At 41.6% G+C, this 25,432-nt stretch overlaps 2 protein-coding genes across 10 annotated transcripts in view; one reads left to right on the top strand and one right to left on the bottom strand.

The window, feature by feature from the left end:
• Window positions 1-25,432, top strand: part of LOC130362803 (uncharacterized) — a 205,392-nt gene that overhangs the window by 127,212 nt on the left and 52,748 nt on the right. For all 6 annotated transcript variants that reach the window (XR_008891571.1, XM_056567850.1, XM_056567851.1 and 3 more), the window contains one exon: window positions 15,973-16,021. Coding sequence is in view for 5 of the 6 variants with exons in the window: in XM_056567850.1 (XP_056423825.1) it covers window positions 15,973-16,021 (49 nt within the window). In the remaining variant the exon portion in view is untranslated. The remainder of the gene's footprint in view (window positions 1-15,972; window positions 16,022-25,432) is intronic.
• PLCB4 (phospholipase C beta 4) overlaps window positions 12,130-25,432 on the bottom strand; it is a 326,117-nt gene continuing 312,814 nt past the window's right edge. For 3 of the 4 annotated variants that reach the window (XM_056567843.1, XM_056567846.1, XM_056567844.1), the window contains 4 exons: window positions 24,163-24,220; window positions 19,404-19,490; window positions 17,465-17,501; window positions 12,130-13,737 (listed from right to left, as the gene is read on the bottom strand). In XM_056567843.1, coding sequence (XP_056423818.1) covers window positions 13,649-13,737; window positions 17,465-17,501; window positions 19,404-19,490; window positions 24,163-24,220 — 271 coding nt within the window. In that variant the 3' untranslated portion in view covers window positions 12,130-13,648. The remainder of the gene's footprint in view (window positions 13,738-17,464; window positions 17,502-19,403; window positions 19,491-24,162; window positions 24,221-25,432) is intronic. The other variant, XM_056567845.1, reaches the window with a different exon arrangement.

Raw genomic sequence — 25,432 nt, 5'->3', positions numbered from 1 at the left:
GAAAATATTTTATGTTCAGTGAATTAAAAAAATAAAAATAAAATGTTGACGTGTCACACAGACATTTATATACAAGTACACTTTAATACTATAATGATTATAAATAGGGATGCACCGAAAGGGAAATTTTGGGCCAAAACCAAACCAGAAACTGCATTGCCCCACCCCCTTTTTTAAAGTTTTTGTTACGTGATGTGACCAAAATCAGCAATATTTGCATTTGGAATTTTTTGCCGTTTACACTTTTTACAGTGCAGGATCATAAACATAATAATTTATTAGTTCGGACAATTACGCACGTGACAATACCAAATGTGTTTATTTTTGTTATTTATTCATATTTTTTTATATGGAAAATGGGAAAAGGAGGGTGATTTAACTTTTAATATGGAATGGGTTAATGGGTGTTTTTTAAACTTTTATTTAACTTTTTTTTTTTACACTTTACTAGTCCCCTTAGGGGACTTTAGGAGGAATCATTAAATTCCTCATACAGATCAATGAAGTTCCATAGAAATCCGTTGATCTGTGTGATCCATGCTCATTTGGTTGAGCCTGCTTGAGCCAGGATCAATCAAATGATGAGCCGCGGACACCAGGGATAGAGCGGTAAGCCTCCACAGTGGATCACCCCCCCCCCCTTCCCAATCGTGCTGCGGGGGGGGACGATCCACCCCACTGAACAACCAGGGAGCATTTACATGTCCCTTGAGATGCTTTGACAGTGTCGATCTAAAGGGTTAATAGGAGCAAACGGCGATTGCTGAATGTGGCTGCCAAACTACAAGAATTAGCAGGGGGCTGCCGGGTATGATCTATGATGGACATCGGAGCTATCTCCGATGTCCGTCATTACAGGCAGATGTCTTGGGGGCAGATGCCTGGTTTACTGAATCAAACATGTCATCCCATCTTAAACCCCTCTTCCCGGCCCAGAACACTCAGACCTTATTGACCGAGAAACCAAGGTTCAAGATGTAAGGCCTAATAGCGGCACGCCTCTCAGCCCAGTGAATGTAGGAATGTCCTAGAATCCAAATTATTCTGACTGGCTCATCTGCAAGAAAAATAAATTCATTGATTAAAAGTTCAGGGTGGGCGTAAATTTTGCACCTGATTTCCATCTGCCAATAGCTTTAATAGTTTCAGAAGGCAAACCAATGAGTGAGGCCTCAGTTGCAGCCCCAATCCTTAAGGAGTTAGGACTGATTTTAAGGTTATCTAGACCTAAGCATGTACAACATTTCTTCAATATGTATCTAGACTGAAAGGTTGTAAGTGCAGAGCCATCTTTGTGTACAAAGAAGGGGGTATAGCTAGAAAGGCGAGCAGACACAAACTTTTCTGCCAACCCCACAGGGCAAAGTAAGTTACCTGGGAAACCTTTTGTAGCAGTGAAAAATCAATAGGTCGTCTCTGATCCTTCCGAGCTAATGATACACAGTTTCCTTTTAACACTTATTTAACCTGATGAAAGGAATTAAAGGGGTACTCCACACCCCTAGAAATCTTATCCCCTATCCAAAGGATAGGGGATAAGATGTCAGATGGCCGGGGTCCCGCTGCTGGGGACCCCCGGGATCTCGGCTGCAGCACCCACCTGTACGGCTTCCACCTCACACCGGCAACGCTGGAGGCTTCGGATCCCGACCGCAATGGCGGAAGTGCATGACATCACGACTCTGCCCCGTGTGATGTCACGCCCCGCCCCCTCAATGCAGGTCTATGGGAGGGGGAGTGACGTCACACGGGGTGGAGTCGTGACGTCATGCTCTTCCGCCATTGCGGTCAGGATCCGAAGCCTCCAGCGTGTGAGGTGGAAGCCATACAGGTGGGTGCTGCAGCCGAGATCCCAGGGGTCCCCAGCATCTGTATAAACTCCAATCTGAGCTAATTCCATGAAATCAGCCTGCCAAACTGATGACCCTTTAAAGTCTGAAAGACATTCCACCCACAGTGACAGATCATCTTTCAGAGCCCTATGAAAACGGATGTGACGCTTGGGGGATTTTATACCTCTGCTTGCTTAATATAGGGGGACATTTATCATCGTTGCTTTGGTAAGCAAGTTCTGTAGGCATTTTTTTGATTTGATTTAGTTTTGCTTATGTATGACACGTATTACATGTATTATACTATCACAGGGGGTTGATACATTTGGCTCACATAAGCAAAAACCAATAAATCACTTTTGAATCCCATTTTTTTAGCACACATAAGCAAAAAACAATAAATGACTTCAGAACACCAATTTGCAGCATTGAAAAAAAAATGTGCTATATATATGCGTTTGTAAAAATTTTTTTACCACTTTTCTTCCCCTAAATAGTTTTTTTTTTTTACTTCTCAGATCCGTGTATAGTGTGGATTACTTTGGATTTGGAGGACTACAGTGACCAGTGTTTTTTTTTGTTTAATGTTAATAAAATGGTTAACAAGGGCTCTTGGGGAGTGTGTTTTGGACTAAAATTTCTTTTAAACGTGTTAAGATTTTTTTAAAATTTACTTTACAGGCTTAGTAGTGGAAGCCATCTTATGGAGGGAACCCATTACTAAGCTGGGCTTAGCGTTAGCCACAAAAACAGCTAGCGCTAACCCCCAATCATTACCCCGGTACTCACCGCCACAGGGGTGCTGGGAAGAGCCAGTGCCAACAGGCCCGGATCATCAAAAATGGCGCTCCTGGGCTTAGGTGGTAATAGGCTGGCGTTATTTAGGCTGGGGAGGGCCAATAACAATGGTCCTCGCCAACCCTGGTAACGTCAGGCTGTTGCTGCTTGGTTGGAAATTGGCTGAGAATAAAAATAGGGGGAACATTATGCTTTTTGTTTTTTTGCATAAATAATTAAATATAAAAAAAAAACGCATAGAATCCCCCCAATTTTTATTTTCAGCCAAATACCAACCAAGCAGCAATAGCCAGATGTTACCAGGATGGGCGAGGACCATTGTTACCGGCCCTCCCCAGCTTAAATAACACCAGCCTGTTACCACCTAGGCCCAGGAGCGCCATTTTTGGTACCGGCTCTTCCTGACACCCCTGTGGTGGTGTGTACCAGAGTAATAATTGGGGGTTAGTGCTAGCTGTAATTGGGACTAACGCACAGCCCTGGCTTAGTAATGGACTCCGTCTATAAGACAGCTTCCACTACTAAGCCTGTCAAGTAAATAAAAAAAAAAACACAACACGTTTAAAAATGTATTCCAAAAAAAACACTCCCCCCACAAGCCTGCACTAACCATTTTATTAACATTAAACAGAAAGAGAAAAAACGCTGATCATTGACGTACTCCACCGAATCTGAAGTAGTCCACAGGATACATGGATCTGAAATGATAAAAAAAAAAAACAAGAAAACTAGGTTAATACATTTATTGTCACCTGCCAGTGCATCTCCCGTGCCACACTACTACAACTCCCAGCATGCCCTTGCAGTAAGGACATGCTGGAAGTTGTAGTCATGTGGTGCGGGATGACTACAACTCCCAGTATGCCGTTACAATAAGGGCATGCTGGGAGTTGTTATAGTGCGGCAGAGGGCAGGTGACAAGCTGCCCTCTACAACTACAACTCCCAGCATGTCCTTACTGTAAGGACATGCTGGGAGTTGTAGTCGTACAAGCCAGGGAAGCGGGCGATAATGCTCTCTGCTCCCTGGCTGCCGGTGATCAGAAAATCTCTCTAATTTCATATTTCCCGCCGGTTCCCGTGACACGGGACCCAGTGAGAAATTTGAAATGACAGTAAACTCTGCGGCACTGTAGCAAAGAGAGCTGGGCTGACATAACTCTGCAGCCGCCCAGGACTCCTGCAGCTGGGACAGGAGATGTGCAGAAGCGGTCCCTATCATCCCTCAGCGTGTACCGCAGCGCTGAGGGATAGCAGGGACGGCTCCTGCACATCTCCTAGCCCGTCTGTAGGAGTCCGGGGCTGCAGAGTGATGCCAGCCTGGGCACCTTTTACTATTTAACGGAGCTGCGGCATTTTAGTCCCTACTGTAAGATCAAATTTCCCGCCGGGTCCCGTGATTGGCCGCTTGGTCCCGGCCAAGCACAGGAGTCAGCGGAGAATGTGAAATTACATTAGGCACTCCAAAAACTCCATGGCACCGAGGTATGTTAAAGGAGCCTGGGCTGACATCACTCTGCAGCCGCCCGGGCTCCATCTGATTCTATCCCCGCTACTCTCACTTAATGACGGGGACACTGATTTAGTAGTCAGAAAAGCAGAAACAAAAGCAAGGTTCAAGCTGGTGCAGATTCCTGGAGCTTTTTAATCAGATGTGCCTAGATCTACAGTTGATAAATCAGGGTGCACTGGAAAGTGAAAATGTCTACGTGAGCAAGATGTCTAGATGAGCAAATAAGCGGAGTTGCGCCAAATATATGGGAAAATAAGCTCTACAAACTTTGATAAATCTGGGCCATAATCTTTTAGAGAATACTCTCCCCATAGGGATCATCTTGAAGCAAAAACAAACGTACCCAAGATTTGCTGGAGCTCTCTGAGTGTGACCTTCTTTCTACACATTAACTTACTGATACCTAATAATATGGCCTGAACCTTATCATAAGGTAAACTAAAGCTCATTTGTAAATTATTAGTAGTTAATTAGAGATGAGCGAATTTTTGAAAAATTGTGTTACTGCAATCCTTTTCTGTGAGAAATACTTCATTTTTTACTAAAATGCTGATGTTACCCCAAATTTTTCATTTTCACAAGGAGTAATCAGTGAAAATGTCCCCCAAAATTTGAAACCCCATTTCTCTTGAGTAAGGAAATATATCATTTGTGGATCTAAAGTGATCTGCGGGTGCACTAGAGGACTCAGAAGGGAAGGAGTGACATTGGGCTTTTAGAAAGCAAATTTTGGTGAAATGGTTTTTGGGGGGCATGTCACATTTAGGAAGCCCCCATGGAGCCAGAACAGTGAAAAATACCCCACATGGCACACTATTTGGGAAACTACACCCCTCAAGAACGTAACAAGGGGTGCAGTGAGCATTTACACCCCACTGGCGTTTGACAGTTCTTTGTAACAGTGGGCTGTGCAAATGAAAAATTAAATTCTTCGTTTTCACGGACCACCGTTCCAAAAATCTGTCAGTCACCTATGGGGTGTTAAAGGGGTACTCCGGCGCTAAGACATCTTATCCCCTATCCAAATGATGGGGGATAAGATGCCTGATTGTGGGGGTCCCGCCGCTGGGGACCTCGTGATCTTCCACGCCGCACGCCGTTAGAATCAGCCCCTGAAGCGTGCTCGCTCCAGGTCTGATTACTGGCGATCACAGGGACGGAACATAGTGATGTCACAGCTCCGCCCCCTCAATGCAAGCCTATGGGAGGGGGCGTGACAGCTCTGGGGGCTGATGGTAACTGGGTGCGGCGGGACCCCCGCGATCAGGCATCTTATCCCCTATCCTTTGGATAGGAGATGAGATGTCTTAGCACCGGAGTACCCCTTTAAGTCTCACTATACCCCTTGTTACATTCTGTGAGGGGTGTAGTTTCCAAAATGGGGTCACATGTGGGTATTTATTTATTTAGCGTTTATGTCAGAACTGCTGTAACCAGCAGCCACCCCTGTGCAAATCACCAGTTTAGACCTCAAATGTACATAGTGCGCTTTCACTCCTGAACCTTGTTGTGCGCCCACAGAGCATTTTATGCCCACATATGGGGTATTTCCGTACTTGGGAGAAATTGTGTTACAAATTTTGGGGGTCTTTATTTCCTTTGACCTCTTATGAAAATGAAAAGTATGGGGCAACAACAGCATGTTAGTGTAAGAAAAATTTTTTTTACACTAACATGCTGGTGTAGACCCCAACTTTACCTTTTCATAAGGGATAAAAGGAGAAAAAGCCCCCCAAAATTTGTAGTACAATTTCTCCCAAGTACGGAGATACCCCATGTGTGGCCCTAAACTGTTGCCTTGAAATAAGACAGGGCTCTGAAGTGAGAGAGCGACAGTGTAAGGGGAAGTATATGTAGTGTTTTACTCTTTATTTAGGGTTAGTATAGTGTAGTGTAGTGATTGTAGGGTACATTCACATGAGCGGATGTTTACAGTGAGTTTCCCGCTGCAGCAGAAAATTTGCTGCATCTCAAACTTGAAGCGAGAAATTTGCTGTAAACACCCACCCATGTGAATGTACCCTGTACAACTACAACTCCGAGCATGCACTGACAGACCGTGCATGCTAGGAGTTGTAGTTATGCAACAGCTGGAGGCACACTGGTTGGGATTGGGAAACATTGAGTTAGGTAACAGACTACCACAGTGTTTCCGCACCACTGCCTGTTTCCTAACTCAGTGTTTTCCAACCAGTGCGCCTCCAGTTGTTGCAATACTACAACTCCCAGCATGCCCAGACAGCCAAAGGGCATGTTGGGAGTTGTAATTATGCAACAACTGGAGAAGTATGGAGACCACTGTGTAGTGGTCTACTTACTGTAGACCTCCAGATGTTGCAAGACTTCAACTCCAAGCATGCCCAGACATGCTGGGAGTTGTAGTTCGGCAACATCTGAAGTGCCAGATGTTGCCAAACTACAACTCCTAGCATGTCTGGACAGTCTCTGCATGCTTTGAATTGACATCTGGAGAGCTACAGTTTGGACACCACTGTATAGTGGTCTCCAAATAGTGCCCTTCCAGATGTTGAAAAACTACAACCCCCAGCATGCCTGGACAGTCTGGGCATTCTGAGAGTTGTAGTTTTGCAATATCTGGAAGGACAGCGGTCTCCACACTGTGGCTGTCTGGGCATGCTGGGAGTTGTAGTTTTGAAACTCCTAGATACAGCAGTGAAGATCACTTTACGGCAATCTTCGCTGCAGTATCTGGGATACCGCCACCGCTGCCTCCACTTGCCTGCCGCCTCCTGTCAGCCACCGGTCCCTGGCCCTCCGGAACCCAGGTAACCAGCGCCGACATGGGGGGGGGGGGTCTCAGGACCCCCTCAGGCATTTGCACGGGATGCCTGCTGAATGATTTCAGCAGGCATCCCCTTCCGATCCCTGTCCGGCTAGCGGTGGGGATCGAAGTTCCCACGGGCGTACAGGTACGCCCTTGGTCCTTAAGTACCAGGATGCAAGGGCTTATCCATACGCCCGTGGTCCCCAACCGGTTAAGAATATGGTCACAGGTGCCGTATTTTGCTGGGTATTTCCTGCAGCTGATTTTGCTACACATTTACTAAGAGTGGAGTGTAGGTTTCTTTGTGGGTTTTAATTCCCTACAATTTTTTACCCACAATATTTACTAAGGTTTCCCTACATTTTCCACTTTCCCTACATTTTTCTTTTTTTACACATGCTCTGATCTGTCAGGTTTTCCTCAGCTGAAATCCACTACATTTTCTGTGGAAACCTTAGTAAATATGTTGGGTTTTTGTGAAAATGTCGGGAAATCGCCCCTTTTCGGTGACCACGCCCCCTTTCCCCGACAGCCACATCCCGTTTTCCGTTCTTCTTAGTAAAATGGAAAGTTAGTCAGGTTTTTCCTATTCTGGAGCAAATTCTGGTGCAGACAGAATTTCTGGCGCACAACCCGACAAATATGTTGGGTTTGTAATAGTAAATGAGGGCCATTGACTTCAAAAGGTAGGAGAATAGGCAGCAGCAAAATAGGACATGTGTGACCATACCTTAAATGAGTATTCTGGCGCAATGAGACAATTCATACTTACCTACCCCAGTCCTGCATAGCTTCATCTCCACAGACTACCAGTTTCTGACTGCTTATTTATTTTCTCTGGTTCCAAGACGAGATGGCAGAGCCAGAAACCAGAAGTTCCTGGTATCCGAGCTGCAGGGGACTGGGGTAGGTGTGTATGACTTGTTTTGCCATTATGACAGCATCCCCGGAAAAATAAAAGAGTACGCCAAATTTACTAATCAGACATATTAGGCTGGGTTCACATATATCAGTTGTCCGGCACAGTTTCCCTCCGACGTGCACTCATTTGAATGGGATAGTTCACGATCATCCAGCGTCTCAATTTTGACGCCGGATGGTTGGACATGCCGGAGGGCACCGGACAGGGGAACGCAGCTTGCTGCCTTCCCCTTTCCGTTGCCCAGAAACAATGGACGCCGCATGCCATACAACTGATGACAAGTTGTCATCAGTTGTGGCATCAGTTGCGTCGAGATTTAGGCTGAGTTAATCTATGCCGGATATATGTGAACCCAGCCTTACTGTGCTACAAAGTCATAGTAAACAGGTCCAAACCTGATCCCAAATAGACGCTGTATAAAAATAATTTTTTAACTGTCAAAATATTTCTACAGCAGTGACTGAGACATACCACTGTATAAGACAAGACGACTAAACCAGGGATATAGGGGGCATTTACTAAGATAGGTGTGATGTAGTTAATTTTTTTGTTCTTTTTTTTGCGTGTTTTTTTTTGGGGGGGGGCGTGACTTCGCCAAATTTATTAAATGGTCACAGGGCATTTGATAAATTTTGTGGAGGATACACATTTTCTGAAATTTCACTCTTCACATACACCAAAAAGCTACGCTAAGTCTGGGCTGGTGTAGAATAGCAACATTTTGGTTGTTTTCGCAACTTTTTTGTGACAGTCGCAGTTGATAAATTAATTACCACTGCACAAGACCTTTAACAGCTGGTCTGTATGATCTTTTTAAAAAAAAAAAAAAAAAAAAAAAAAAAAAAGGTGTAAACCCAAAAGTTGCAAAAAATAGCCTGAGGTGCAGCGCCGCGCCCAAATAGAGACAAATCTACACACAAAAACAGCTCTAAAGACAATGAGAAATGCCCCCAATAGTCTCTCGTATGAAGCATTGACAAACAGTAAAAAGTAACTAGACGATAACAAAGAAATGTAATTTTATTTTGAAGTCAAATCTTAAAAAAATAATGAAATTCACAGTAGTAACCCCATGCAAGTAAAAGCTTTGTACTACCAAATACGAGATTAAAAGGTTTATTTCTAGGAGCATCAAACTGTTTCGAGAGATATATTACACCATTTGACATTGTTCTGCTTCTACGGCAACATCACAAGTCATAATAAGCAGCCCCATAGAACGGATTCAAAAGCACCCACAATGGCCTTCTCATCAGGACTATAGAAAACGGACAAAAACACACCGGGGAAAAATAGTCATTGTACACAAAGGTAAAACATTTAAGGGAATTGGGCACAAAAGGCATTCTGAGTTACTGGAAGACTGTGACTAATAATAATTTAGGCATAGAAAGGTTCATCACCATGAATTCTATATTTTCTAAATAGAGAGAGCTACACATAGGTAAGTGCAGGAATTAAAAAAAAAAATTGATATGATAGTTTTTTTTGTAGACAAATGGGCAAACCCATCACCAATGGAGAGCGATTTTATTGAATTCTGAAAACATAATAAACCAAACCCCCAAATTAATTTCTGACATATAATGTATATAGGATTTCATTTCACAAATTTGCATAAAGGATTATAAAAGACAAGGGTTCTGGGTATTGAGGGAGCTTAGAACAGATGGGAACATACAAAAAAACACAGGATTTAGAATACAAATAAAATCAGCATGAAAGGTTCCTTAACACAGTCATTCCTGCACTGACAACATGGATATGTTGCTAGTAAGTACTTGACATGCACTTGTCTTGTAAAATAAGTATACTGCAGGCTTAAGGACCATGCAAGTTACAGTAACTCTGTATTCAACCATGGGACAAAAAACTAACATGAAACAATGGACTCTTTATCATTTTGGCATACATAGTTTTACTCTTTTTTTTCTTTTAAATTTATCCTACAATTTGTATGAATCACAAAACAATAAAGGCCACAGAATTGCCTTAAAAAAAGAAAAAAAAAGTCAATTTGTGGGAAACTTCAAAACAACATTTACTCAAATACATCATGGCTATGGTCTTATGCATAAAGTGGTGCCTGTATAACATGCAGATATCATAGAACAGTTATGATTAAAAATTGCTTTCCCTGCTTGAATATGGAAATTCTACATTATTTGAATACAAGTATAAATACTTTATACATCTTCACAGTTACAAACAATCTTTCTTCCCGCTTTGCAGTCTTCCAAAAAAAAATAATGCAACAAATTGAATGTTTTTTAGTCTGCAGCATTAAACCCTAAATGGCAATTTCTGTGCAATATTGGATGTAAACTTTTCTTAAAAGTGCCGGATGCACGATCCTTTTAACATATGAGCACTGGTGTCACTGAGCTTTTGTGTTTATTGCTCTAAAAGATTCCATCCACAGAATATGTCTGTGTGTTCCGTATATATATATATATATATATATATATATATATATATATATATATATTATGGAAAATAAATTAGGCATATTTATTATTAAAGCACTTTATTTATAGGTTTCTTTAAATTCAAGTGATTCTAAAATATTCATTATGTATATTTTCTAAACATATGTTCTAACTCTACACTGAACATGTGAATATCTTTGGTGCCAAGTGGGCATTTTTACAAATAAATGAATTTTTGTATTTATTTATTTAGAAAAGGGGTTGTAAACAGCATAAAAGATAAAACATACAATGATCGCATTTAGGGGACTGATAGCAGTCTATCAAAATGAAAAATGTTCACTTTGTTTACTTTCTATTACTCAAAAGGGTATTTGGCTGCAAGATATCTTAGGCTGGGTTCACACCACGTTTTTGCATTACATTTCCCATGTACGTTTTCAATTTGAAAACCGTATGCTAAAAGATGCACCAGGTTGTGTCTGTTTTGCATCCAGTACGGTTTTGTCAGATTTTTTTCCCGTACCCAAAACGTACGTACGGTTCCATCCGATTTTCACCATACTGTTTTTGACTTTGCACAGTTTTTTTCTTAGAATTTCAATCAAACAAGTGAAACTTTATTCATAATGAAATGAAAAGTTAAAAACTTATCCTTTTTTTTCTTAAAAAACGGATGCAACCGGACATCATTTTTCAAACCATATACGGATTAAAATGTTTTGATACAGATTAGTCAGGTTTTGAAGAATCCTTTTTTTTTTAAATCAAAAACCTGATACTGGATCTGTATTGCAAAATCGTGGTGTGAACCCAGCGTTATCCCCTATCCAAAGGATAGGGATTGAGATGTCTGATCGTGGGGGGTTGGGGGTCCCATGTCATGTCTAAGAATGGAGAGGGCGTGACATTACGACCACTACTGCCAGAACCCGGCGTTTGTTCCTTTGGATAGGGGATAATATGTCTAACAGCCCTTTAACAGCAGCCTTCACTTGTCAATCAAATGTACAGATTCCCTTTTGAGCTGTAACATTTGCTGACCGTATACATTTGCTGAAAACCGTGCGCTATTACAGGACATAACAAGACAACACAAGAATATTTTACAAGCATCTGAATGGCTACATATCATTCAGCTGCTGGATATCGTACTGTGACTTCCTGCTTGGAGAAGGAGGGAGGGAGCTGCCATATAAACTTCACACTATAGATATAAAAGCAGCCCCCATACAACATTCATGTCCCATATCATTTTTAGTTTACAACCCCTTTTAATATCATTTAAAATATATATGACGCCAACATAATTTCTAAGTCTTGTTACAATAAAACAACAGCTAAAAATGTTAAACCGTCTATTTTAGAAAATACATTTGACTTCTTAAATGGTATAAGTGACGTTGATGGTCATCTGCAGAATATTCTTACATCTCTGGTATGCAGCACATTAAATAATAATAACAACAGCAAATGCATAATATATTGTTATCTACGGAATTTACTAAATTGTTGAAAAGTTCTCCAAACCAGAGGTCAGTTAAAGGGGAACTCCGGCCCTAATACATCTTATCCCCTATCCAAAGGATAGGGGATAAGATGTCTGATCACGGGGGTCATGCTGCTGGGGATCCCCGCAATCTGTCATTCAGCACCCACCTTTGTGATCTCTCTGCAGCGCCGAAGGCTCCAAGTGTGCAGCGTGACGACCCCGGGGCAGGAGTATCGTGACGTCACGACTCCACCCCATGTGACGTCACGCCCCACCCCCTCAATGCAAGTCTATGGGAGAGGGCATGACGGTCGTGGGGCGGAGTTGTGACGTCACAATACTCCGGCCCCGTGGTCGTCACGCTGCACACTTGGAGCCTCCAGCGCTGCGGAGAGCTCGCAAAGGTGGGTGCTGAATGACAGACTGCGGCGGTCCCCAGCAGCGGGACCCCCACGATCAGACATCTTATCCCCTATCCTTTGGATAGGGGAAAAGATGTATTAGGTCCAGACTACCCCTTTAAATATTAATATATATTGGTTTGATGACATAACTTAAAGGAGTTTTTCAGGCATTTTACATTGATGGCCTATCCATTAGATAGGCCACCAATGTCTGCTTGGGATGCTGCTGACACCCAGAACCCCTGCCGATCATCTGCTCCAGCATATACCCAATGAACGGCCAAAAGCTGATGGCTTTGTTCATAGTGTAGTGGTGGCGCAACTCCCACTTAAGGGAATAAGAGCTGCGTCGCAATAACCGCCACTAATACACAATGAACGGCGCCAACTACTTCCGGCCATTCTTTGTGTAATTGTGTATATGCCAGAGCTAGGACTGAATAGATGAATAGCTGGAGTGCCATATTTTGGCAACCCGCTGATCAGACATTGATGACCTATCCTTAGGATAGGCCCACAATGTAAAATGTCCAAAATCCCCTTTTAATATAACAACAAAATATTAACCATATAAAACATTTGCACTCTCACCCAGTCATAATATAGAATAAAACATAACACAGTTAAAATAAGTCACATACTGTATGAAGATAATAATAATAATAATAATAATAATACAAAAAAAAAACCCTGGAGAAAAGACTGATTTTCTTGCTGCCCACGCTAGAACAAGAAAATCACTTGGATACAGCAGGCAATTCAGATTTTCAATCAACAAACACCCTCTGTCACTTTTACTGCTTTGTTCTCTCCCTCTTTATCTTCAAATGTACAATTTAGATGAAATGTTAATGGTCTCCAAACACAGCTTTACAGAACAGCGTTTGGGGACGTCCACAGATTAGAATGCATTGTGCTCGTTCAGCATAGTCAACTTTTCCTTCTATAAAATCGGTATATTCTAGAGTCTGCTTCTTAAGACTAAAAGGACTAATATTTCTCCAAAAATATTAGGATAAAAATGTGGCAAAAATTAAAAAACAAAAAACAAACAAGGCAACAGACTCACTATTTGTAAGGTACAGTGCAATCCCCCAACCCGACCGACAAAATCCTAGTGTAACAGTGTTTTAGCTAGCAGTCAACCTTATTCTGTTTCAATTTGCTACATTGGTGACACCAAATATAAAAACCACAACAAAATCACCTTGAAATAACATAAAACAAGATAGACTCTCAAACAATGATAGACTATTAACATATGATTCCACATTAATAAAAAATATTCTCTTTATAACTGTATAATTAGACTTCTTTATCATAAATAGTGCAGTGCTCAAAATGTTAAAGGGAAATATGCCAGTCTTCAAATCCTGCCAAGACAATAAGGGTATAACATAAGAGCACACTTCATATTCAGTGTTTGTGGTCAATATATTACAGTGTTCTCAAAAGGACAGTGAATTGCTTGACTTCAGTTTGCGTTCTGCAGCTTTACACAACTGTTGCTGGCCTGCGGCCCATCTCGGTTTCCAGTTTGACCATCTGCTGGATTTCCTTTGCCTAAGGCCAAAAACACAGGAAACATGGTTAATATGATGCCATTCATAACTTATCATGTGGTATAATAATACGGTATAATAAAAACTAAGTAACAATGTATACTGTACCACTAAGACAATGGGGGAGATTTATCAAAACCTGTTGCCCCTAGCAACCAGATTACTTTCATTTTTCATAGGCTTTTTAAAAAATAAAAGAAGCAACCACTCTTCCTCTACACTGGTTTTGATAAATTTCCCCCTATGTATCTAAATCTGTTATATTACATATAAACACCAGTGTGATCAGCAGGTTAGTTAATCCACCTACAGTATATGTGAGCATGGATTATATGGATTTATTATTTGATGATATTTATTGGGCGTTTTTTTTTTTTTTGCAGTATAGGTTATTATAAAAAATATGTAGAGGTTCTTGGGTAAACCTATTTTAACTTATGTGCCATTTATATGACATCTTGATTCCTCTATCCCCTCTGATATGACTAGTGTGAGTCTCATCACACTGTACTAGCTCCGCTTTGAGTGAAGAAATTGATAGATCAGTGACATAGAACTTCAGTCCCTTAACTCACACTATAAAATATCAGTGTGATGGCTCTTTCACACTACCGCTGAACACCATTAGGGGTATTTCCGTTATGAAATGACGGGAGTTTAGCGGGAGAAAAATTACTGCATGTTCGGTATTTTTCTCCCGCTACCTCCTCCAAAATAACGGACACCCATGGGACCCCATGCAAAGTCAATGGGAGCAGTCAGTTGGTGCTCATTTTGCTACAACCCGTTAAGGGTCCATTAAGCACAAAAATGGGGAAAAAAGGACGGAGCATAGTGGTAGTGTGAACTTAGCCTAACAAATGAGATGCAAGCTTTCTTCTATTCATAGGTTTCTCTTATTCAGTCCCACAGAGGAGGAGACAGAGGGAAACAGTGTCAAGCTGCATCTCATAGAATACAAAACTAATTCTGCAGATAGCAGAGGAAAACATTGTGATATGGGGATGGGAGTGGGGTTATAACTGCAGTCAATATTTATAGAGACTCATATTTTATATTACTGCACCCCTGGTCCCTGCACTCCTAGTTCATGGAAAGTCATCCACACAGAAGAGACTTACATTCTGTCTACACTTTAGAGCAGTGGTCTCAAACTGTGGCCCTTCAGATGTTGCAAAACTTCATTACCCAGCATGCACGGACAGCCAAGAGCCACAGGTTGGGAATCACTGTTCTACATTTACATCAGATCTTACTTTTTGCCTCAGTACGTCCTTAACAAATGTAGAAAAAAGGGTTGTCCAGGCATATTCTCCTGAATGATCCAACACAGGGTATAGATAGATGCATCTGCACGCTAGATGGTACAAATGTTCAGCATACAGCTGTGCTGATCATAAGAAAATGTCTGGAAAACCCTTTTGATATTATATTTAGGTCTGTATTCTGCAAATCTGAAACCTACATGTGAAAGAGACCCACAAGAGTCTATTCCTTAAGGAAACAGTAGACTCACAAGAAAGCTGATAAATCGTTACGTTCATTATGTCCCAGAGGGCCCATGGCGTTAAGTTTAATAATCCATAGGGCTTCTCTACGTAATAAATGTATATGGCGATCAATGCCTAATGGGACTTTATCTATATGTCCTAAGTCTGCAAATTTCAGACCATCCGTGATGCCTCCATGATGTTCAATCATATGGGAGACAAAACAGAGAGATCCTTTTCCTGTCCTGAGGGAATCAAGATGTTCTCTTATGCGTTTGCTCAATTTTCTTTTAGTCTTACCAACATAAAAGAAGTTGCATGGACAGATGAGGCAGTAAACAATATAGGTGGATTGACAAGTAATGAAATGGTTAAGAAAAATCTTAACTCCTCCCAAAACAAAGTTTCTCTTTGCTAAATTATATTGGCAGTAGTTACAATTCTTACATGGATAATTTCCTTTTAGCTCACATTCTCTTGACCAGTTTTCATTACTGTCCTGAATTTTCGTTTTCCCTGTTTAATAAAATCACCAATAGTTCTAGTTTTTGTAAAAGTAATATTGGGTTTTTATCTTGCCAAAACTCCCAGATCTGTATCCTGTTCAAAAATTTTCTTTTTAATAGTACTGTTCATGGGAGAGTTGGCAAACGAAAAGGTAAAACGTCTGTCACTGGTGGTTTTTCTCTTTTTATTTTTAGGTTTCAACAATTCTTCACAAGTTTTTTTTTGTCTGTTTTTTGTAGGGCTTTCATGATGACTGAATGGGGGGAACCACGTTTGAGCAAACATGAGGTGAGTGCTTTGGCTTGTTCCAAAAAAATGTCATGGTTGCTGTTTACTCCTTTACGTTGAAGGAACGTAAAGTAGGGTGCGAACTGTGTAAGTAGGGTGCGAACTGTGGTAATGTTAGAAAGTTTTTTGCAATCTCCTTCCTGATGTATGTAAGGTGTTATCTCTCAACTCTTACATCTAAGAAATCCAGGGACTTAGGTCTCACTCCCCATGCATGGAACTTATGTTTCATTGTTTGCTGCACCATTTTCACTTGGAACAAAGCTTCTATTCGTGGATCTTCTGACTGGTGAGTGCGATTTTTTGCTGCTTCTCCTTCTCAAGCATTCTTGACAAATATCTACTATTGCATTATATCAGCACCTCCGGAGAGATCTAACAGCAGCAGGTGTCCGTTAGCGTCTGATTGCTCAAAGTGCACAGTTAACAGAGTCGCCCTGCAGTGCCTGACAGCTACTTTGCCTCTTGCTATTTTCCTCAAAGGATAAGTATCATGAGAAAAAAAAATGTATTCCCTATCCTAAGGATAGGGGATAAGTTTTAGATTGCAGGGGGTTCCGAGCACTGGGGCCCCCGCCATCTCCTGTTTAGAGCCCTGTCTCTCCTATACAGCGGCCCATCATGACCCCCGCCCAAAGCAGGGGTCGCTATGCCCCCTCTATATAGTTCTATGGGAGAGCCGAAGATTGCCGAACGGCTCTCCCATAGAAGGGGCATGGCGGATAGGGGATACGTTATTTTTTCATGATACTTATCCTATAAGTCTTGTTTTTTAAAGCAAAAACTAGAATACTCTAATTGCAACTCTATACTGGCTTAGGTTAGGTGTACCTGTTGTTTAAAAAATTTTTGACATGTCACAGAGATCGGTTGGTTTTGATTGGTTGGGGTCTCAGTGTTGAGACCCCCATTGATCATGAGAACGAGAGGGGAGAGGTGCGCTGTAGCGCACTTCACTCCCGGCTTGCTAAGATGTACGTCCTGTGGCCCCATGGACTTATATTTTAGCCAGAGGGAATAGATCATTTATTCTCCTGATCGGAAGGGGTCTCAGCACTGAGACCCTGACTGAAGAAAACTGTGATTTTTTTTTTTTAAAGACAGTTAGGCATTAAACACATATCAGTCAGATTTGCCACTAATCTTACAAAATGCTAATTAAATATATCTTCCATTTACAAAATCTTCCATATGTTTACTTGTTACAGAATTTAAAAAACAAAGTTTCTGGGTGCAGTGATGAGTATCCTAAAATATGGTTGCTATACTCTGATCGCTTCTCATTTGAAGTAATGGGAGTGTACAGTTCTAGTTGTAACACGTCAATTCAATCATTCTCTACATCTTGATAAACATGCATTCAGACGTTAGAATATGGTGTTTGATTCCCGTTGACTGTAAAATAACAACAAATGACAATAGGCAATGGAAGAGCAGCCATACCTTGTGAGTGAGACACAGCATGACACGATTTCAAAAGCTGTTTGTACAAAAACAACAAATCACGTCAAAATTATGCAGCATGATATGAAGCAAATAATAAGACAGTAAAAGTACTGAAAGCATGGAGATTGCATGAAAAACATGAAAATATACGGTGCAATGCCAACTACAAGACCTTGGGTGTTGACAGGCCTCACTGCTTACTTTAAGGTCTAACTACAGGTTAAAAAGTAAAAATGCTGCAGAAGCAGATATCATTGCTTACTTGTCTGCCCCAGTTCTAAAATCCATTTGTTTTGTGGGTTTGTACCTCCTCTCCGCTAACATGTCCTCTTACTACTTCCTGCTAGTGCAGTTGTTCATTACTACAATTTATAAACTCCATTGCTTTACCTCAGATCTTTATCACATACAGCACTACTGCCAGTTCCCCAGTAAATGTGCATCACCTGTGGCATAAATTCTCCGTCTGCTCCTCTGCCTGTGTATGTACACATTATGGGGAAGATTTAGCAAAACCTGTCCAGAGGAATAGTTGCTGAGTTGCCGATAGCAACCAATCAGATTGTTTATTAAATTTTTGAAAAGGCCTCTGAAAAATGAAAGAAGCGATCTGATTGGTTGCTATGGGCAACTCAGCAACTTTTACTCTGGACAGGTTTTGATAAATCTCCCCCTATGTGTATATTAGAGGAAGATGGTAATATAGGCTGGAGCTGGTCAGCGGTGGTAACATCACTCAGGGGTTGGGGCTAGTGCTCAGAGACAAGGGCGAGCAGACCAGTGCTTCTCTCTAAGGGTCAACATGGGCACTGTAAGGGCACCTCAAAGCCTGGACCAGCTTTCGATCCCTGGTTCTTTACAGAGGAGGTCAAAAATCTGTGTACCCAGCCAGGGCCCCACCTTCCCTGGGGACAGCCTCTGGATTGGTCCTGGTGGACTTTCAGGGGTTGGGGAAATTATTGAAGTGCCCTGGTTCTTGGCCCTGGGAAGGTGTGGTTCTCAGGGTGTGGAGCCTGGTCCAATAGCGTTCGCTCCTGGCATCCACGCCTCTCTATGCTGGCTATTTATACTCTACTAACTTCACTGTTCCTTGATTGAAATATTAGATCCTTCCTTGTTACTGGCTTTGTGATTATATCTCCTGATTTACCTGAATTTATTCTTGGCTTGTTCTTTGACTACTCTTTTTTTTTTCTCTTTCTGTACTGTGCCACTATCTCTGTTACCGATATGGCCAGTATGAAATTGCTTATTCGTTAAGTTTGTGCTTCCAAGTTTTTGTCCTGTTTGCTGCTCAGTTTGTGGTTAACCTATTGCATCCTGGCCTACTCCATGACTTCTGTACTGTGTTGGTTTATTACTTTAAAATTGCTATGCCCAGCACTTTAGTAGGGTAGAGACTAGAGCCATGGATGTGGTCATCCTATTAGGGAGATGGACACCCAAAGAGGTTTAGGTGAGCTCAGGGTCGCACTTATCCCTGCCCGATGTAACATGCTAAGTATGTTTCCTTTCGTGACTGTAATCTTGTCATACAATTCAGATCTACTGTAAGTCCTGGGTGTATCTAAGTACTAGGTGCCAAAGTTAGGATCCAGAAAAGGCAAATGTTATTGGTGGAGACTACCCTCTTGTTACCAACAGGCACTGTTACAATCTTAAAGTTGAGGCACTGTTATCTGGGGAATTCTTTAGGGAATTCATGTTCTACTATGCCAAAATTGGGCATGAACTGGGCAGCTATTGGAGGGCAAAAACCTGGCAAAGTGAACGGTTACAACCTGGCACTAAAATAGGACAACACCTTTCTAAGTTACTGAACCGTTTCGTATGACCAATGGTAATGCTGATAATTGTCAATGGAGATAGAGAGTATAGAGAAAGTATATCCAGCAAAGAAGTTGCAATAGAAAATCTCTTCTCCGATCCACTTTACCTGTTCATTCTGCTTCTCCAGATGTTCTAAATGCTCCAGCTGGGCTTTCTTCAACTGGTCCATTTCTTTTGATTGTTTCATTGCCAGCTACAGGAAAACAAAGTATTTCAAATGTCACAGTTATAATTTAAGGCAACAAAATTAAGACTTTCATCATTTTCCATTTAACAACAATGGTAGCCTGTTATTTTATAGTTAGAGGTGTCAGACAAAAAGACATTTCACTAAGAAGAATATTGACAGGCTCGAGTGGTTGTCATGGAAATGCTAAGCCTGGCATTATGCTTGGCGCTCTTGCTTGAGATCAACAGTTTGTGTTCATTCTGAGCACAATTTCATGCATCGGTTTATTGTATAATACATTCGGGACTATCCATAATGTACATATGTAGAGAAGAAGAGGAATTGTGGTCTTACTATGACCAAAGTTGTACAACAATCAGTGTTTAAAACATTATAAATGTTTGCCGATATCATGCTTAAGAGGCAGAGGTGTAACTTGTAACTCTTGGGCCCCAAGACAAAATTTGTAACAGGGTCCCCTGGTCTACGATATGCCATGTTTCCTTATGTGACAGAGGTCCCCTCAGACAGGACCAATTCTAGCTTTTTTGCTGCATGAGGTGAAAACTGAAGTGATTCCCCCCCACCACTTCCCTGTGACTCCACAGAAAATAAGTAAGAAAGTAGGAAAGGTTTTATTGCAGAAAATCTGCAATGTATTGTATACATCTATGTAATAGTCACTGTCCTGATTGCAATGCATTATATATCTGTCAGATATGTATCATGTCTACAGTTGTCGCTCTCTGAGTTTCATAATGGCTGTGCATGGTACGGAACCTCTCTGCAGCTCAGTCCCATTCAAGTAAATGAGACTGAGGTGCAGTACCAGGCACAGCCACTACAAAACAGATGGCACTGTAGCCAGTGAGCAATGAAGAGGCTGTCATAGCCCTCCTCTAGTAGCTGAGTTGAGGGTACCAGGAGGTTGGACTCAAAGTGTAAGCTCATGTTTGATGAATCAAAGATGAGGAACATGGACTCCAAATGTGATCATGTACACAAGTTTATAAATTGTCCTGTTTATTCTCTATAACAAGACTACAGCTATACCATAAGCATTGTCCTGAATTGTCATTAAAGTATAAGGCTTTGATCACATTATCTTCTCCCCCTGTATCTTGTGTACTGAATATCAGGTAAGGATGACATCAGGGGGCAGGGGGCTAGATTCTCCAATTTTGTTTTTCTTTGACAGATTTTCTGATGTTCAGCCGTGCATGCTGGGGCTTTGTTCTGTCCTCCGCTCTAAGCATTCCCACCATACATGGACGCTTAGAAATCAGTCATATTTTATAATCCACACTGTGAACAAAGGAGAAAACTACCAAAAGCAATCAACATTTATTTTCCTGTTGGTAACAATTTTATCTTTTTTTTTTTTTTTCTTTTTTTTTCATTTTTTAACAATTTTCATTTGCAGACCTTCTTTCAGCGCTCATGCACATGAAGATACTGTACTTTAGCTATATTTAACCCCTCAGTTTTACAGTGGTGGCCAAAAGTTTGAGACTGACACAAATTTTGGTTTTCGCAGTTTTCTGCTTCATTGTTTTAGGCATGTTTTAGTCAGATGTTCCTATAGGATTCTGAAGTACAATTATATGCATTTTATTCGTTTTTAGATGTTTGAGATATTACGGAAGGAGATTCCGTCTTTCGGCGGATCTGGAGTCTGGAATTTCCAATGGAAAACCCATTCATACCAACGTTTTACTTAATGCAGAAAAATTTCTGAGCTGAATTTCCGAGTAGAATTCCACTTTGTTAGTGTGAATGTAGCCTGAGTAAGCATGGGATTCTGCATGGAGGAGTAGAGGATTTCAACTTTTGCTCACCATTTCTCAGTGTGAACAGATCACGGATCGATAGAGAAAAATGAACAAAGAACTCCCTACCCTACAACTTTATGATTATTCAATGGTAAATTAGGGACTATTGCATCCAACAGTTTGGAAAAATAACTTTTTCCAGTAGAACAGGTAGGGTAAAAAAATAATAATAAAAAAAAAAACCTTAGTGATGAAGCCTTAGTGCGCGAAACGTCGGATGTGGGATGTGGAGGCTCCTGATATTGCCCCTTACTACTTAGTAATATTTTTTGATTATCCATCTATTTTACCATGTTTGGCTTCATATGCATTGATCACAATGCCTATAGTACTTGTACTGGACCTGCACATATGTAAATGGAAGCCATGGTAGTATTCTGTTATCTTCCCAACCAGCTTTTATGAGTAAATTGACTGCCTAACTTGATTCTCAGGATAGAAATAAAGCATATATGGCCAATAAATATATAAGACCATTTTACAAGATATTTTTATATTAAAATAAAACAGTGAACACTTTTTGAGCCAACTACTCAAATGTAAACGGCAATCATGTGCAATGTACAAATAGATAAAACACACAAAAAATGTTTGTCAAATTGCTAGCCCTCAGCATGGTACGCTCTCCTATTCATGATCCCCAACATGGCTCCCCATCCAATTCCTGGTCCATGCTCAGTGCAGCATGATGTCAAAGGGTTAGTCTTCTACATTTTTTTACTGTACCTGGTTTTCCCACTTTTCCCAGAAGAACAAGTAGAGAGAAAAAATAATAATAATTGGCCCAAAAAAAAGACAAAAAAAAAAAAACCTGGATGAAACCTTAGTGAGTAAAACATTGGGTGTGGAGGCTCCTGAAATTACTCCTTACTACTTGGTAATATTATTTGATTATTCATCTCTTTTACGATGGCTGCATTTGTATTGATCCCAATGGTTGCAGTACTTGTATTGCTGTATAGGTTATAATCTGGAAACACGTCACTCTTGTGATAGGTATTAGTTGACATTAATTTATTTATCTCTATCATTTTATGGGTTTTTAAATTAAATGTTTTTTGAATATATGCTCTTTTTTGTTGTTGCAATTGTGTATTATGGAAGAAACTTTAAGGCAAAGCCAGCTCACCCCTGGTCCGGATATTGAGCACGGAAAAGTGCGGACTTGCACTTAAGCACAATGAAAAAATAGAACGGAATCCAGCTCAAATGCAGATCAAATATGCGCAGCTTTATTTCAACATCACGCCCAACGCAACAGGTACAAGTCGGAAATGACGCGTTTCGGCCAGGTGCTGGCCTTAGTCATACATAGTATGACTAAGGTCAGCACTTGGCCTAAACGCGTCATTTCCGACTTGTACCTGTTGCTTTGGGCGTGATGTTGAAATAAAGCTGCGCATATTTGATCTGCATTTGAGCTGGATTCCGTTCTATTTTTTTAATTGTGTATTATGTATAGGATAATTTATTTCTGGGTATAAAAAAAACAAAATCCTGCAACATAGACAAGAAGAAAACAAAAATTAAATGATAATATGATCATTTCTGTCTGGTCGTGAACAGGAAAGACTGTTCCGGTCTTGAAGCTGTTCGTATTATACAGTCTACCCTAAAACTTCTTTGGCTCAGGGATGTCTGCTTGATAAGGCACTGTCTTTCAAGGGGAACATTTGATCGAAATGCAGTATGTGTTCTACATATGGTAAGGTGACATCGTTTTTATTCTGGAGGTTTAATTACCGTATTTTTCGCCCTATAGGACGCACCGGCATATAAGACGCACCCTATTTTAAAGGTCCAAATTCTAGAAAAAAAAAGATTCTGAACACAACTGTGATCTTCAACCTGCGGACCTCCAGATGTTGCAAAACTACAACTCCCAGCATGCCCGGACAGCCAACGGCTGTCCGGGCATGCTGGGAGTTGTAGTTTTGCAACATCTGGAGGTCCGCAGATTGAAGACCACTGGTATAGGAGGTAATACTCATGTGTCCCCGCCGCTCAGGACCGTCACCGCTGCCCTGGATGTCTCTCCATCGCTGTCACTGTATCCCCGTGGTGTCCCCGACGCTCCGGACGTCTTCTTCCACGGGATCCACGCTCTCCGTCGCCGTCATCACGTTGCTACGCACCCCGCTCCTATTGGATGACGGGACGGCGTGCGTGACGACGTGATGATGTCAGCGGAGAGCGCCGGCCATGCAGGGGATCCCGACACGGAGCAGACACCGAGGAGGCAGGTAAGGTCCCACCCGGTGTCCTGTAAGCTGTTCGGGACGCCGCGAGTTCACCGCGGCGGTCCCGAACAGCCCGACTGTGCAGCCGGGTTAGTGCTATTTTCGCTTCAGACGCGGAGGTCAGCTTTGATCGCCACGTCTAAAGGGTTAATACAGGGCATCACCGCGATCGGTGATGTCCTGTATGAGCCGCGGGTTCAGGCCGTTGATGGCCGCAGGTATTCGCCGTATAAGACGCACCAACTTTTCCCCCCCAGTTTTGGGGAAGAAAAAGTGCGTGTTATACGGTGAAAAATACGGTAACATCTTAAAAGTGAGAACTCAAATATCGAATTGTTTATCTTGTTTCTTTGACTTGTTTACATTTATTTTCTCAACCGATTTCCAGGAGGAGCCCAGTGCACAAATGTATTGTCTACCGCAATGATGTGCAGGGTTGTTGGCTAAAAGTTATATTTTTATATCAGAACAACGCAAACACTCATGAACTTGTCAATCCAACTGGTTAGAAAAGGGCAAGTGAGGAGGCGGCATGGGCTGATAGATGGATCACGTGAAAAACAAGCAGCAAGCCGTAATTTTCTGATACACAGGATGACAAGATAGTGACTCATTCCTACTTACCCTTTTCCTTTCTTCAAGGAATTTCTTTGTGTTGCTGCTGTTCAGTTCCCTCACTCGCCTACAAAAAACATCAAAAGAATGTAAATGGAGGCAAAACGAACAGCGTGCAGCGGGGTGCATGAATATTAACATAACTGACACAATCGCTCATTGCTTATATACATTTGTAATGACTGCTCTAATACTGAATAGTGTTTGCAGTATCTGTCATGGTTGTGTTATCTGAAAATGGTAGGGAAAGAGTCTAACCACACTAAATAAGGGTCTTATGTGCCCTACGGGTGAGTCATACAGGGGATGTTTAACATAATTTGTAAAGAATCCATCACCCTCTAAGGCTATGTTCACATGACGGAATGTTCCCCTCAAAAGACTTCCGGGTGGACACTCCGCAGATAGCTCGAGAATGTGCTAATTACCGAGCGGAATCTGGTAGAAAAATTCTGCTTGGAAATTCTGTTGCAGTAGAGTCCCATCCGCATTTCCATCCCATCTGCATTTTCGAGTGATCCTACATGAGCATCTTTACAAGATATTGTTAGATGAAGAGATTACGGTGAAAACTCTTCAACTACTCATTTTTTTTTTTTTTTTACCAAATAAGTGGTCTTTAATGGGGGGGGGGCAGTCCTCTTAAATAAAAAATACAGAGTGTCTAATGTAAACGGCAAGCATTGCTAGTCCTCAGCATGGTAAGCTCTCCCATTCATGATCACCAACATGGCTCCCCATTTCAATCCTGGTCCCCAGCATGGCTCCCTTTCCCATTCCTGGTATCCAGTCTGACTCCCCATCTCATTTGTGGTCCCCAGTATGGCTTCCCATCTCATTTCTGGTCCACAGTCTGAATCCTTATAACATTCCTGGTCCCTAGCCTGACTCCCCATCTCATTCCTGGTCCCCAGCATGGCTCCCTCACTTCTTACTATTTTCTAGTATCCCTATCTCATGTATAGTCCCCAGCATGGCTCCTCACAAATTCCTTATGGTCTCCAGCATGGCTCCTTTCTCATTCCTGTTCCCAGACATCACTCCTGTCTCATTTTCATATCTTCCTCTCTTATTCTTTGTCCCCAATATCCCCTCATATTCTTAATCCCATCACAGTTTACCCTCTCATTCTTGGCCCAACATGGCTCATATCTCCTTCCCGGCACCCATGGAACTCCTGCCCCCCCAACAAGACACTCGCTTTTATATGTAGCTCCAAAATGCCCCCATACCCAACGCAGCATTATGCTGAAGTCTTCTAAATTTTATTTTATTTTTT

The sequence above is a fragment of the Hyla sarda genome, chromosome 3 (genome assembly GCF_029499605.1).
Source record: "Hyla sarda isolate aHylSar1 chromosome 3, aHylSar1.hap1, whole genome shotgun sequence".
In the NCBI taxonomy this organism is placed as follows: Eukaryota; Metazoa; Chordata; class Amphibia; order Anura; family Hylidae; genus Hyla; species Hyla sarda.
The sequence above is the reverse complement of the archived record's forward strand: the minus strand, read 5'-3'. Positions and strand labels throughout refer to the sequence as shown.